This window comes from Arachis stenosperma, chromosome 5, assembly GCF_014773155.1.
Source record: "Arachis stenosperma cultivar V10309 chromosome 5, arast.V10309.gnm1.PFL2, whole genome shotgun sequence".
In the NCBI taxonomy this organism is placed as follows: domain Eukaryota; kingdom Viridiplantae; phylum Streptophyta; class Magnoliopsida; order Fabales; family Fabaceae; genus Arachis; species Arachis stenosperma.
The window spans coordinates 30,623,328-30,637,114 of NC_080381.1; the positions used below are offsets into that span (position 1 = coordinate 30,623,328).

The following is a 13,787-nucleotide window of genomic DNA, read 5'->3' on the forward strand; positions in this document are numbered from 1 at the left end:
GGCATTCAGAGTGTCAATCTCAAGAACTCCTTTCTTCTGATTAGTCCCATTGTTCACAGGATTCCTTTCAGAAGTGTACATGAATTGGTTATTTGCAACCATTTCAATCAGTTCCTGAGCTTCTGCAGGCGTCTTCTTCAGATGAAGAGATCCTCCTGCCGAGCTATCCAAGGACATCTTGGATAGTTCAGAGAGACCATCATAGAAAATACCTATGATGCTCCATTCAGAAAGCATGTCTGAAGGACATCTTCTGATTAATTGTTTGTATCTTTCCCAAGCTTCATAGAGGGATTCTCCATCCTTCTGTCTGAAGGTTTGGACTTCCACTCTAAGCTTACTCCATCTTTGTGGTGGAAAGAACTTTGCCAAGAAGGCGTTGACTAGCTTTTCCCAAGAGTCCAGGCTTTCCTTAGGTTGAGAATCCAACCATATTCTAGCTCTGTCTCTTACAGCAAAAGGGAATAGCATCAGTCTATAGACTTCAGGGTTAACCCCATTAGTCTTGACTGTGTCACAGATTTGCAAGAATTCAGCTAAAAACTGATGAGGATCTTCCATTGGAAGTCCATGGAACTTGCAATTCTGTTGCATTAGAGAAACTAATTGAGGCTTTAGCTCAAAGTTGTTTGCTCCAATGGCAGGGATAGAGATGCTTCTCCCATAGAAATCAGGAGTAGGTGCAGTAAAGTCACCCAGCACCTTCCTTGCATTGTTGGCATTGTTGTTGTTTTCGGCTGCCATGTCTTCTTCCTTGAAGAATTCGGTCAAGTCCTCTAAAGAGAGTTGTGCTTTGGCCTCTCTTAGCTTTCGCTTCAAGGTTCTCTCAGGTTCAGGGTCAGTTTCAACAAGAATGCCTTTGTCTCTGCTTCTGCTCATAAGAAAGAGAAGAGAAAAAGAGAATGTGGAATCCTCTATGTCACAGTATAGAGATTCCTTGAAATGTCAGAGGAAAAGAGAAATAGAAAGAAGAAGGAGAAGGAGAATTCGAACTTTAATTAGATAAGGTTCGAATTGTGCATTTAGAAGGAGTAGTACTCCATAAATAGAAGGATGTGGGAAGGAGGGAAGAGAATTTTCGAAAATTCAATCAAAAGATTTTGAAAACATTTTGAAAATTTGATTGATAATTTTCGAAAATTCAAAGTGAGAAAGAAATCAAGTGATTTTTGAAAAAGAATTTGAAATTATAAATTAAAAAGATTTGATTGAAAACTATTTTGAAAAAGATGTGATTGAAAAAAAATTGATTGAAAAGTTATGGTTTTAAAAAGATATGATTGAAAAGATATGATTTGAAAACAATTTTAAAAGATATGGTTTAAAAACAATTTTAAAAGATATGATTTGAAAATAATTTGAAAAGATTTGATTTTAAAAACTAATGACTTGCCTAACAAGAAAAGATATGATTCATAAAACCTTCCTTAATAGAAAAGGCAAAAAATGTTCAATCAAATCATTAATTGTTAGTAAGTATCTTTGAAAAAGGAAAGAAATTGATTTTGAAAACATTTTGATTGAAAAGATATGATTTGAAAAAGATTTGGTTTTGAAAAACTTTGAAAACTTGAAAAAAAAAATTGATTTTGAAAACAAAATCTTCCTCCTAGCACCATCCTGGCGTTAAACGCCCAGAATGGTATACATTCTGGCGTTTAACGCCCAAAATGCTACCTTTTTGGGCGTTAAACGCCCAACCAGGTGCCCTGGCTGGCGTTTAAACGCCAGTCTGCCTTCTTCACTGGGCATTTTTGAATGCTCAGCTTTTTCTGTATAATTCCTCTGCAGTATGTTCTAAATCTTCAATTCCTTGTATCATTGACTTGAAAAGACACAAATTAAAAAAATATTTTTGGATTTTTAATAATCAAAATGCAACAAGAATCAAATAACAATGCATGCAAGACACCAAACTTAGCAGTTTGTGTACTACTGACACTAACAATATGAGAATGCATATGAGACACACAAAATACTTCAAGTCAATAGAATTCAAAGATTAGAACACAAAATATATGCATGGATTCGAAAAATATAACAAAAACATGCATTTGACACCAAACTTAAGATGAGACTCTAGACTCAAACAAGAAATATTTTTGGATTTTTATGATTTTGCAAATTTTTTGTATTTTTTCGAAAATTAAGTGGAAAAAAGGTATCAAAATTCTTAATGAGAATTCCAGGAATCAGTGCAATGCTAGTCTAAGACTCCGGTCCAGGAATTAGACATGGCTTCACAGCCAGCCAAGCTTTCAAGGAAAGCTTCGGTCCAAAACACTAGACATGACCAAAGGTCAGCCAAGCCTTAGCAAATCACTGCTCCAAAAGCAAGATTGATACGAAATCAACAAGCTCTTGTGGTGATAAGTTGAAACCTCGGTCCAATCAGATTAGACATGGCTTCTCAGCCAGCCAGATTTCAACAAATCATCATGAAACTCTAGAATTCATCTTCAAGAATTTCGAAAAAAACCTAATCTAAGCAACAAGATGAACCGTCAGTTGTCCAGCCTAAACAATCCCGGGCAATAACACCAAAAATTTGATGTTGTTGCCGGATCTTGGCTCTGATGTTACCAAAGGCTTGCTCAAAACTAGAACAATCCCCGGCAACGGCGCCAAAAACTTGGTGCGCGAAATTGTGAACTATACTTTTTCACAACTCTCATAATCCCTGGTAATGGCTCCAAAAACTTGGTGCGCTCAATACCATGGCATTACACAACTTCGCACAACTAACCAGCAAGTGCACTGGGTCGTCCAAGTAATAAACCTTACGTGAGTAAGGGTCGATCCCACGGAGATTGTTAGTAATGAAGCAAGCTATGGTCATCTTGTAAATCTTAGTCAGGCAAACTCAGATATATATGGTGATGAACGAAAATAACATAGAAGATAAAGATAGTGATACTTATGTATATCATTGGTGTATGAGCTTCAGACAAGTGTATGAAGATGCCTTCCCTTCCGTCTCTCTGCTTTCCTACAGCCTTCATCCAATCCTTTCTTACTCCTTTCCATGGCAAGCTCGTATAGGGTCTCACTGTTGTCAGCAGCTACCTCCCATCCGCGCAGTGAAAGCTAATGCACACACTCTGTCACAGTGCTGCCAATCACCGGTTTGGTTCCCTCCCCTACCGGAATAGAATAACTCTTTTGCGTCTGTCACTAACGCCCAGTAGGTTACAGGTTTGAAGCACGTCACAGTCATTCAATCATTGAATCCTACTCAGAATACCACAGACAAGGTTAGACCTTCCGGATTCTCTTGAATGCTGCCATCAGTTCTTGCCTATACCACGAAGACTCTGATCTCACGGAATGGCTGGCTCGTTTGTCAGGCGAGCACTCGGTTGTCAGGCGATCAACCATGCATCATGCAATCAGAAATCCAAGAGATATTCACTAAGCCTCGGATGCGTGTAGAACAAGAATGGTTGTCAGTCACCTTGTTCATGAGTGAGAATGGTGATGGGCGTCAATCATCACCTTCATCATGTTGAAGAACAAGTGATATCTTCGATAAAGAACAAGTGGAATTTGAATGGAAGAACAATAGTAATTGCATTAATACTCGAGGTACAGCAGAGCTCCACACCTTAATCTATGGTGTGTAGAAACTCCACCGTTGAAAATACATAAGAACAGGGTCTAGGCATGGCCGAATGGCCAGCCTCCCAAAGGTCTCAGATAGCATAAAACAAAGATAGCTACCAAAGTTTTCTCTCGATCTAAAATTGATCAAAAGATGCTCATACAATAGTAAAAGGTCCTACTTATAGAAAACTAGTACATAGATGAGTAAATGACATAAAAATCCACTTCCGGGCCCACTTGGTGTGTGCTTGGGCTGAGCAATGAAGAAATTTCGTGTAGAGACTCTCCTTGGAGTTAAACGCCAGCTTTAGTGCCAGTTTGGGCGTTTAACTCCCAATTAGGTGCCAGTTCCGGCGTTTAACGCTGGAATTTCTTGAGGTGACTTTGAACGCCAGTTTGGGCCATCAAATCTTGGGCAAAGTATGGACTATTATATATTTCTGGAAAGCCCAGGATGTCTACTTTCCAACGCCGTTGAGAGCGCTCCAATTGGGCTTCTGTAGCTCCAGAAAATCCGCTTCGAGTGCAGGGAGGTCAGAATCCAACAGCATCTGCAGTCCTTTTGAGTCTCAGAATCAGATTTTTGCTCAGGTCCCTCAATTTCAGCCAGAAAATACCTGAAATCACAGAAAAACACACAAACTCATAGTAAAGTCCAGAAAAGTGAATTTTAACTAAAAACTAATAAAAATATAATAAAAACTAACTAAAAGATACTAAAAACATACTAAAAACAATGCCAAAAAGTATACAAATTATCCGCTCATCAGCTCCTCACCCCCAACCATGGGGTTTAGAGACTCATACTGTGGAAAGAAACGTGTAAGAAATGTTATGAGGTCATAAGGTACGGATACAATGTCAAAAGATCCTATTAATAGTAAACTAGTGTCCTAAGGTTTACAGAAATGAGTAAATGACAGAAAAATCCACTTCCGGGCCCACTTGGTGTGTGCTTGGGCTGAGCAATGAAGGAATTTCGTGTAGAGACCTTTTCTGGAGTTAAACGCCAGCTTTCATGCCAGTTTGGGCGTTTAACTCCGAATTTTATGCCAGTTCCGGCGTTTAACGCTGGAATTTCTGTAGGTGACTTTGAGCGCCGGTTTGGGTCATCAAATCTTGGGCAAAGTATGGACTATTATATATTGCTGGAAAGCCCAGGATGTCTACTTTCCAATGCCGTTGAGCGCGCGCCAATTGGGCTTCTGTAGCTCCAGAAAATCCACTTCGAGTGCAGGGAGGTCAGAATCCAACAACATCTGCAGTCCTTTTCAGTCTCTGGATCAGATTTTTGCTCAGGACCCTCAATTTCAGCCAGAAAATACCTGAAATCACAGAAAAACACACAAACTCATAGTAAAGTCCAGAAAAGTGAATTTTAATTAAAAACTAATAAAAATATACTAAAAACTAACTAAAAGATACTAAAAACATACTAAAAACAATGCCAAAAAGCGTACAAATTATCCGCTCATCAATGATCAAAACACATGTAAAACAAAGGAAAAATAGTAAAAACTCAATAAAAATCAAATAAATAATAAAATCAATGCAACATAAAATAAACTAAGGATACAAAATTATCGGGTTGCCTCCCGACAAGCGCTTTTTTACCGTCACTAGCTTGACGGTCAGCTCCTCTAAAGAGGAGGATCATAGGGCTCAGCTCTTCACCCCTCACTGTGAATCTTCTCCTTGTGTCCCCATAAAGTAGCTCAATATGCTCCAGAGAGATGATTCTGTTTACTGTATAAGTCAACACTGGATTGCTAGTCAACACCACCTTCATTCCCGGGGAGAAGTCTTCAGTGAAAATATTTTTGTTTCTCCATTCTCTGGGTACTTTCTTCTTTTTAGGAGCCTCTGCTTTAGTGGATGATGCATTTCCGACACCAAACTTAGGTTTGATGTCAGGAAAAATTTTATTGGTTGTCACCAAAGGAGGTTTGAGCTGCAGTTTTTGCTGTGTATTATCAGGGGGTTCTTGAATGTTTGGATCAATAAGCTCCGTCTGCATGCACCTCTCTTCTTCACCTGCTGAATGTATATCTTTGAAGACATGAAAGACCAGTTGCTCATTATGCACTCTAAGCACTAATTCACCTTCTTCCACATCAATTAGAGCTCTCCTAGTGGCTAGAAATGATCTTCCTAGAATTATAGAGGCATTCTCATCCTCCCCCATGTCAAGAATCATAAAATCTGCTGGGAGGAAGAACTTACCCACTTTGACCAAGACATTCTCCACTAATCTATATGCAGGCTTTATAGATTTGTCTGCCATCTGTAATGCTATCCTTGTGGATTGTGCCTTTTGGATTTGCAACTTCTTCATCACAAACAAGGGCATTAAATTGATGCTTGCTCCCAGATCACATAACACTTTCTCAAAGGTTGTGCTCCCAATAGTGCATGAAATTTGAAAGCTCCCTGGATCTGGCATCTTCCTTGGCAAGTTATTCTGAATTATGGCACTACATTCCTTAGTCAAGACCACTGTCTCATCTCCCTTTAAAGGCTTCTTCTTTGACAATAACTCCTTCATGAATTTAACATAGAGAGGCATTAGCTCCAAAACCTCAGCAAAAGGAATATTAATTTGTAACTTTTTGAAAACTTCCAAGAACCTTGAAAATTGCTTGTCCTTGGTCTCCTTTTGAAGTCTCTGAGGATATGGCATTTTAGACTTGTACTCAGGCTCCTTAGGCAATGTAGGATGAGTATCAAGAGAGACTGGGAAAGGATTATCTGCACGCTAGGAGGGGCATGTTCCACCTCCTCTTTCTTTTCCTCTGGAACTTCTTTTTCAACTGGCTCCTCATTAACTTGTGCTTCCATACTTGTCACTTATCCACTTATCAAGGTGATAGCCTTGCATTCCTCTCTTGGATTCACCACTGTATCACCAGGTCTTAGACGAAATATAATTTTTATAAGAAAATTATAAAAAGAAATAATTAGTTACATGGTAATGTCTCCATATATAATATGTATATCTATTTTAAATTAAATTAGATCATTTGACAGTTGGCTATCTATTTGATTTTTGAAATTCACAAGAGGTGTGGGAACAGTTACGGGAAATTCAAATTTTTCGCAAGTGGTGTACAAATGGTAACTGTCAGCTGACAATAGGTTAGTCTATAAATAAAGTTTTAAGAACACATTGTAGGCAGTTCAGTTCTTCTTGGAAAACACTTAGAAACTCAAAACGCTCTCAGCCCCTTGGCATCACAGAGTAAAATTGGGAATCTTAAGTAATTCCTCTGAACTCAAACACTTGTACTTTGTTTTTTCCCAATTTTTATTAATAAAATTCCTCTATTTTTACGTCTTCTTCTCTTTTACGTTCATGTTTCTTCCTTCATCTTCTTTTTAATTTCCTATTTGTTTCAATTTTTGCAATTTACTTCACTATCGACACCTTGCATTTATATGTTTATTTGTTACTTTTATACCTTTTAATTTTATTTGACGTTACAATTGCGACATTGAGATACCCACATTTTATTTTAAACATTAACAAAAAATTTGAGTAAAACAAATTGGCACGGCCAGTGGGACATTGTCAATAGATTGTAATTGTCAAAAGAAAAACCAGGAATTTTGAATTTGCATGTGGTTGCGCAGTGGTAAGTTCGTGCGTCCAGAGCCAAGGAAATCAGCGTCAGTTGACATGTCAAATATTTCTGCAGCATCTTCTTCTACTTCCTACGATGAGACTAGAGGAAATGAATCCGAAAATTCTCCTATGATTTCAAATGTAGAGCCTACCTTGCTGTCAGTGAGGCATGATGGCGTTGGCCATGCCTATATAGGGTTAAATGCAACTCACATAAATACCGTCGGGTGGTCGCCATATGGCTTGCCACCGGGGCATGTCCCCTCCATGGTGACACAAGGATTGCCTGTGCCTCTCTACTCAACTTTTCAAAATCTTATTTATCAAAATCCATATGGCATGTCAAATGTACCTGTTTCTGGGGTGTCAGGTTCACACATATCACAACAAAATTTTTTACATACTATTAATACAAGAAATAATAGTGCATCTAATTCTACTACATCCACTGTCACTAGGGTAGAAAACTCCAGACCTGTATTTCCTGACATGTCAAGAGCAATGCCTATTAACCAACCTAGTCAAACCGTGGAATCTTTAGCAAATATTGGCAACAGATGGATGAAAGCCACCATGGTCTAGTAAACATGTTAACTCATCAAATGGTGACAGTTTTAAATCCTCTTTTAGAAAACACAAACACTAGAATTGAACAATTAAATAGGCAAGTTAATAGGATTGCTACTGTGGTAAATTTAGAAGAAAATGACAACCAGGGTTTAAGATTTGATAATGTAAATCAGAACGGTGGAGCGATTCCTAATTATGATGTTCACATGCCTAGACATGGTCAAAATGCTGATGATATGTTGGAAAGACTTAGGCAAAACAACTTAGGGGGGCATTATAATCTAGCAAGAAATGTCGAACAAGTTGTAAACCGTTTGGGGTTTAATGTTGGTTGCTTAAATATGCCATATTTTGTGTCTGCTTTTCCTGAATGTGTCCAACAGGCAGAGCTTCCAAGAGGTTGGAAAATTCCAAAATCTCTTACAGAATTTTCTGGAGAAGAAAATGAGTCTACAGTAGAGCATATTGTTCGATATACTGTTGAAATTGGGGAAGCAGCTTCTAATAAATATCTCAAGATGAGATATTTTCCTTCTTCTTTAACAAAAAATGCATTTACATGGTTCTCCAACTTGAGACCAAATTCTATTCATTCTTGGGCACAGTTAGAAAGAAATTTTCATGATCAATTTTTTTGAAGTGAATTAAAAGTTAGTCTTATAGATTTATTCTCTGTCAAACCTGCAGAGGAAGAATCCATTGACACTTATTTGGCACAGTTTAGAAACATGAGAAACAAATGTTTTACTCCGATTCCAAAATCTGAAGTTGTCAAAATGGCTACTAAAGGGCTAGAATTTGGAGTTAGGAAGAAACTTGTTAATCAACATACTTTAGATCTTTCCCAATTAGCTGAGAGAGTAAGACAGATAGAGAAAATTAAGAAAGAAAAAGAAAATTTTAAAAAGGGTTCAAAAAAGGTTGCATATGTTGATTGTTTTTCCGATAGTAGTGATTCAGATGAGAAAGAGATTTATATTACCGAATTACATGGGGTCCTCCTTATGTATGCAAATCTTTGAAGCCTGTTAAAGGAAAAAAAAGTTTCTTCTTATTCTAAAGTTGAAAATAAGACTTATTCTTTTGATATTTCTAAAGCAGATCAAATATTTGAGGTTTTATTAAAAGATAAGCAGCTTATTTTACCAAAAGGAAAAAAGATGCCTGCAGCTGATGAAATAAAGAATAAGAGATTTTGTAAGTTTCATCAGGTATTTTCGCACACCACTAATAATTGCGTCCATTTCAGGGACTTGATACAAAAAGCAATTGAGGAGGGAAGGTTGAAGTTTGAGGATAAAACTACTATGAAGGTGGATACTAAACCATCTGCTGCTGACTCAAATTACGTTGAGCCTTTCAATTTGTCAGTCAACATGGTAGAAGTTGATGCCACAATGGTTAGTGCTAAAGATAAAAATAAAGACCTGAGAATTTTTTAGCGAGACAAGAAGCCAGTTTATCCTCGTCCTGGTGAGGATCTTTTAGATTTTTTGTTGAGAAATAAAAAATTTGACAGCACCATTGCTATGTGCCCAAAGTGCAATGCTGTTTTTGACAAGGAAGCTGCAAAAGAGTTTGAAAAGTACAAAGTTGAAGAGAAAGAAAAGGCTGAGTTGAGAAAGAAGATTGCTGAAAATGAAAATGAAACTAACGAGCTAAAGCGGAAGATAGCCGAGGAAAAATAAAAGTTGGGCGGTCAAACTCCTTTGAACAAGTGTGTCAACAACACTGGGGTACAACCCGTCAACCAGAAGATGAAGACTGTAGTCATGATTGATGGAAAACCTAATGAATTTTCTCAAAAGGCAAAAGTTCCTCCCACCAAAATTTCAAACAATAAATGGGTCCAGAATATGAAAAATGTGCAAAATCAATCTACTGCTTTTGCAAGAGGAAAAAACAAATGGGTGAAGCCTAGACCTTTTAAGCCCAGGTACTACGAGTCTTAGTTATGGAACATGAATCATACACAAGACAGAGGTAGTATATATATTCCAAAAAATATGCCTATCCCCTCAAAGCCAATTTATTCTTGCTATAATCCTAACATGCAGCAGGTTCTTAATTATTCTTCTTGGCCAAATTGTCAAACTATTCCAAAATATTCTCCTTTAACAACTTTTGAGCAAAAAGAGAATATACCTGAGTATGTTCCTTTGGATTCATACAAGGGACATGAGTAGATTTTCCTCCTTTGCCAACCATGGTCAAGTCTACAGAAACAGGAAATTCTTCTAATCACCCTAAATGCAATAAAAATGTAAAGAAGAATCTTGCTAGGAAGAAGGTAATGGTTGAAAACAAGGGAGAAAAGGATGAAGATTTAATTACTGATAATTTTGACACTGGTTTTGATGACAGCTTAGAAGCAATATTTGATGTTAAGCAACCTATAGCTGTGGTGTCAATACTGTCTGAGAAGTATAGTCAAGTCCAGGAAGTAGAGTCATTAGAAGATGATTGTTATGATGTCTTTCCTGGAAGCGAATGCTTTATTGTTAGATGACAATATGTGTGGTGGAGGATTGCTTGAGAAGTCTACTGAAAATTATAAGGAACATTTGCATCCACTGCACATCAAGGCTCGTCTTGATGAAAGGATCGTAAATAAGATTTTGGTTGACGGGGGAGCTGCTGTTAATCTCATGCCTGAGAGAATGATGGGAAGGCTTAGAAAGACTGAAAAAGATCTGATTAAAAGTAGCATTGGGGTAACAGATTTTAATGGAAGGACTTCTTCTGTTAAAGGTGTGGTTCTGCTGTCAATTGAGGTTGGTTCTATCAATAGGCCAACTCTATTTGTTGTGGTTCCTTCAGAGGCTGGTTTTAACTTGCTTATGAGACGTGATTGGATTCATGGAATAGGTTCTATTCCATCCACTTTACATCAAAAGTTGATTTTCTGGAACGAAGATGGAGGAGTGGAAGAAGTTCCTGCTGATAATAGTACATGTTACTATGATGAGATGCATGTGGAGTTCAGGATGTATAATCTTGGAGTCAAGCCGATGACAGTTGACACCAATGCATTTAATCCTGAAAATATTGAGATGTGCAAAATAGATATGAATGGTTTTATTTTGGTCCCTAAGGTCGGGGCAGATACTGTAAAACCCGGTTAATTAACGGCTAATTAACCCATAAATGAGAATTTATTCTAGAAAGCCTAAAATGTGATTTTTATGGCTAAATGTGATAGAAGAGACTGAGACGAGAATTTTGGTACCAATTTTATAGAATTCGGACCAAGATTGGACCGAACGGGCCAAACCGGGCCAACCGGACCCAAAGTGGGCCCTTGGCCCAACATAACTAAACCAAAACCCTAGTTTTCAGCACTCTCTCTCCTCACAACACTCAAAAACACGCTGAACTTAGAGAGAAAGGGAGGAAGAACACTCTCTCAAGTTCTCTCCCTTGGTTGATCTTCAAATCACCATAACTTTTGATCTAGAGCTCCGATTGCCGCTCCGTTTGCGGCCACGCGTTCACCGCGGAGAGCTCTACAAAACCCATACAATTAATCTTGAGGTAAGCCACAAGTTTCTGTTCGAAATTCCAGCCCTTATTTTCGAGTTTCATGGGTGAAATGTTGAGATTTTGGGTTCTTTGATGTTATAGGACCCAACTCTCTTGAAGGAGAAGGTTAATCTTGTCTCCTTGGACCTTGGGTGTGGTAAGATTCTCAACCCTAGTGTATTTTGTTGTTTTATGATGTTTGGGTTTTGAGATGTTGTGTATGGGTATGATGGTTGTGGCTTAGGTTGTGTATATGTGAATATTGGAGCTTAATTGGTGACTTTGAAAAGCTTAGAAAGGGTTTGGTGGTGAAAAATCTGTTCTTGGAGGTGTTGAAGCCTTGAGAGCTTGTGGATAAGTGATTTGGAAGTGCTCCGGTGGAGCTTGGGAAATTCGGCTAAGGTATGGTTTCGGTTTCCCGTATCTAATATGTAATGTGGTTGGAAATACTTAGGCTAGAGGCCCTAAGATAGGCATTGAATTGTTGATGTTGTTGAATGATTGAGATATATGATGTGGTCATATATGTGATGATGATTATTGATGCCTTGGTGGTATGATGTATAAGAAATATGCATGTTGTGATATATGCTTGATGATTGGTTATGGTTGAATTGTGGGTTGAACCATGTTGATGGTGAGTATGATGTTGATTGTGTACAATAATGATTTATTGGAATTGGTGTTGTTGAGAATTGGCATGAGGTATAGTATATGATATGTCAATGTGTTTGAGTTTGAGCCACTTAGGTGAAGTGGGTTAAAATGATGAAATAGTGATTTTGGTAAATTGTGGTAATGTGTCAATGTGTGAGTTGAGGAGGCTTGATGTTGAATTTGATACATTTTGATTGATTTCAAAGAAAAGGGATGAAATTGGCATGTTATGATTGATTTTGAAAAGAGTTGAAAATGGTTTGTTTTGAAAATGGCATATTGTGGTTTTGTATGAAAATATGGTTTTTGGGCATACTTTGACGGGACATAACTTGGACTACGGATCTTCGTTTTGTACCAAATCTGTTTAGAAATGAAATTGGATCCGGGATGTCCATACCGTTCGAAGAACGGGTGAAAAATGATTTAAAATGAGGAAGTTATGTCCGTTGGAAGATTGGGGTCTAAATCTGTGAAATTCTGCAGCTTTTAACTTAGAAAATTTTTAGCAGAATGACCCCTTACGCGTGGGCGCACCTGGCGCGTACGCGCCGATCTTCCGAAAAGTGCCATCCACGCGTATGCGTGATGTGCGCGGGCGCGCCGATGGTGCTGCACCCAATGCCCAGCCATTTTCCAGAGAGTTATGCCAGAACTGTGCCAGTGTTGTGCCTGGGGCACGAGAACACCCACGCGTACGCGTGGCTGACGCGTGCGCGTCAATTGGTAAATTTTGGAATCCACGCGTTAGCGTGCATGACGCTTGCGCGTCGATGAGTTTTTGAGGCCATCCCCGCATGCGCGTGGAGTGCGCGTACGCGTGGCCCTGCTTTCATCCCAAAGTTGATTTTTGAGTTTTAAAAGCCAAATCTCATACTTCTAAGCCTCCGATCTCACCATTTATGTCTTAAATCATTATGACATGCCTAGCTATTAAAAAGGGGCTAGTGAATGAGGTAACTTGCGAGTGAAGCAAGGGAAAGATGAATGATCAATGAGGATCAAGATGATTTTGTGAGATGCGGAGGATAGTGGTGGAAGTGCTTGTTATGCCATGGGCCGAAAGGCTGTAGTTGTTAATGAAACGGCTGGTTATGGATTTAACCGTGAGCCGGATAACTGGTTATGGATTTAACCGTGAGCCGGAAAGGCTGTGTATGATATGAATATTGGCTGGTTCTGGACTGAACCGTGAGCCGGATGGCTGATATGGATGTTGATCCATGGATGAGAATTCATGCATGTTTATGCTGAATTATTGATAATTGAGATTTGCACTTCCACTATCAGAGGCACGAGATCCCTGGGAGGAAGCAGTGGCTAGCCACCACGTGCTCCAGGTGGAGGCTCGAGACTCTGTTGACCCTATGTCGTAAGTGTGGCCGGGCACTGTGAAAGACCCGGATGAGCTCGCCCCCGAAATATTCACCAGTGAGGGTGATGGATATGGATCATGTTTATGATCAAGTTTATAACGAGTATAACTCGAGTTGGGGATGCGCGACAGAGGGACAGTCCAATGGTTAGCGACCAGGACTTGTCGGGTTGGCTCTATAACCGACAAGATGATATCATCGGCCACTAGGGACAGGCATTCATCATATGCATATTATGTGAATTGTTTGAGATTGCCTATTTGACTGCATATTACTTGCTAATTGTCTAAATGTCTTAACTGCTCCTATTTGTATATTCTTTGTCTGATATAATTGTGTTTGCTATAATATACTCCTGCTGGTGGTTGGGAGGTTTGAAGGAATTGGAAAGGGAAGTATTAGTTAGACTGAAGAATCTTTAGTCAGATGCCCTTATA

At 38.7% G+C, this 13,787-nt stretch overlaps 1 protein-coding gene and 1 non-coding gene across 2 annotated transcripts; both read left to right on the forward strand.

Moving 5' to 3' along the window:
* The first annotated feature begins 231 nt into the window (after positions 1–231).
* On the forward strand, positions 232–339 carry LOC130984052 (small nucleolar RNA R71). The gene has a single exon (XR_009088011.1). It is a non-coding gene; the product is annotated as a small nucleolar RNA R71 (small nucleolar RNA).
* Positions 340–7,812: 7,473 nt separating this feature from the next.
* Positions 7,813–8,817, forward strand: LOC130980653 (uncharacterized). Its single transcript, XM_057904311.1, has 2 exons — positions 7,813–8,357; positions 8,451–8,817. The coding sequence occupies exons 1-2, from the start codon at positions 7,813–7,815 to the stop codon at positions 8,815–8,817; spliced, it is 912 nt and encodes a 303-aa protein (XP_057760294.1).
* Positions 8,818–13,787: the final 4,970 nt, after the last annotated feature.

What these genes read in the sequence shown, in the direction of transcription:
- LOC130980653 (XM_057904311.1), top strand. Translation starts at nt 7,813, where the DNA reads ATGTTAACTCATCAAATGGTGACAGTTTTAAATCCTCTTTTAGAAAAC. An exon ending in ACAAAAAATGCATTTACATG is followed by an intron (nt 8,358 to 8,450) that starts GTTCTCCAACTT and finishes ATTAAAAGTTAG; the next exon opens with TCTTATAGATTTATTCTCTG.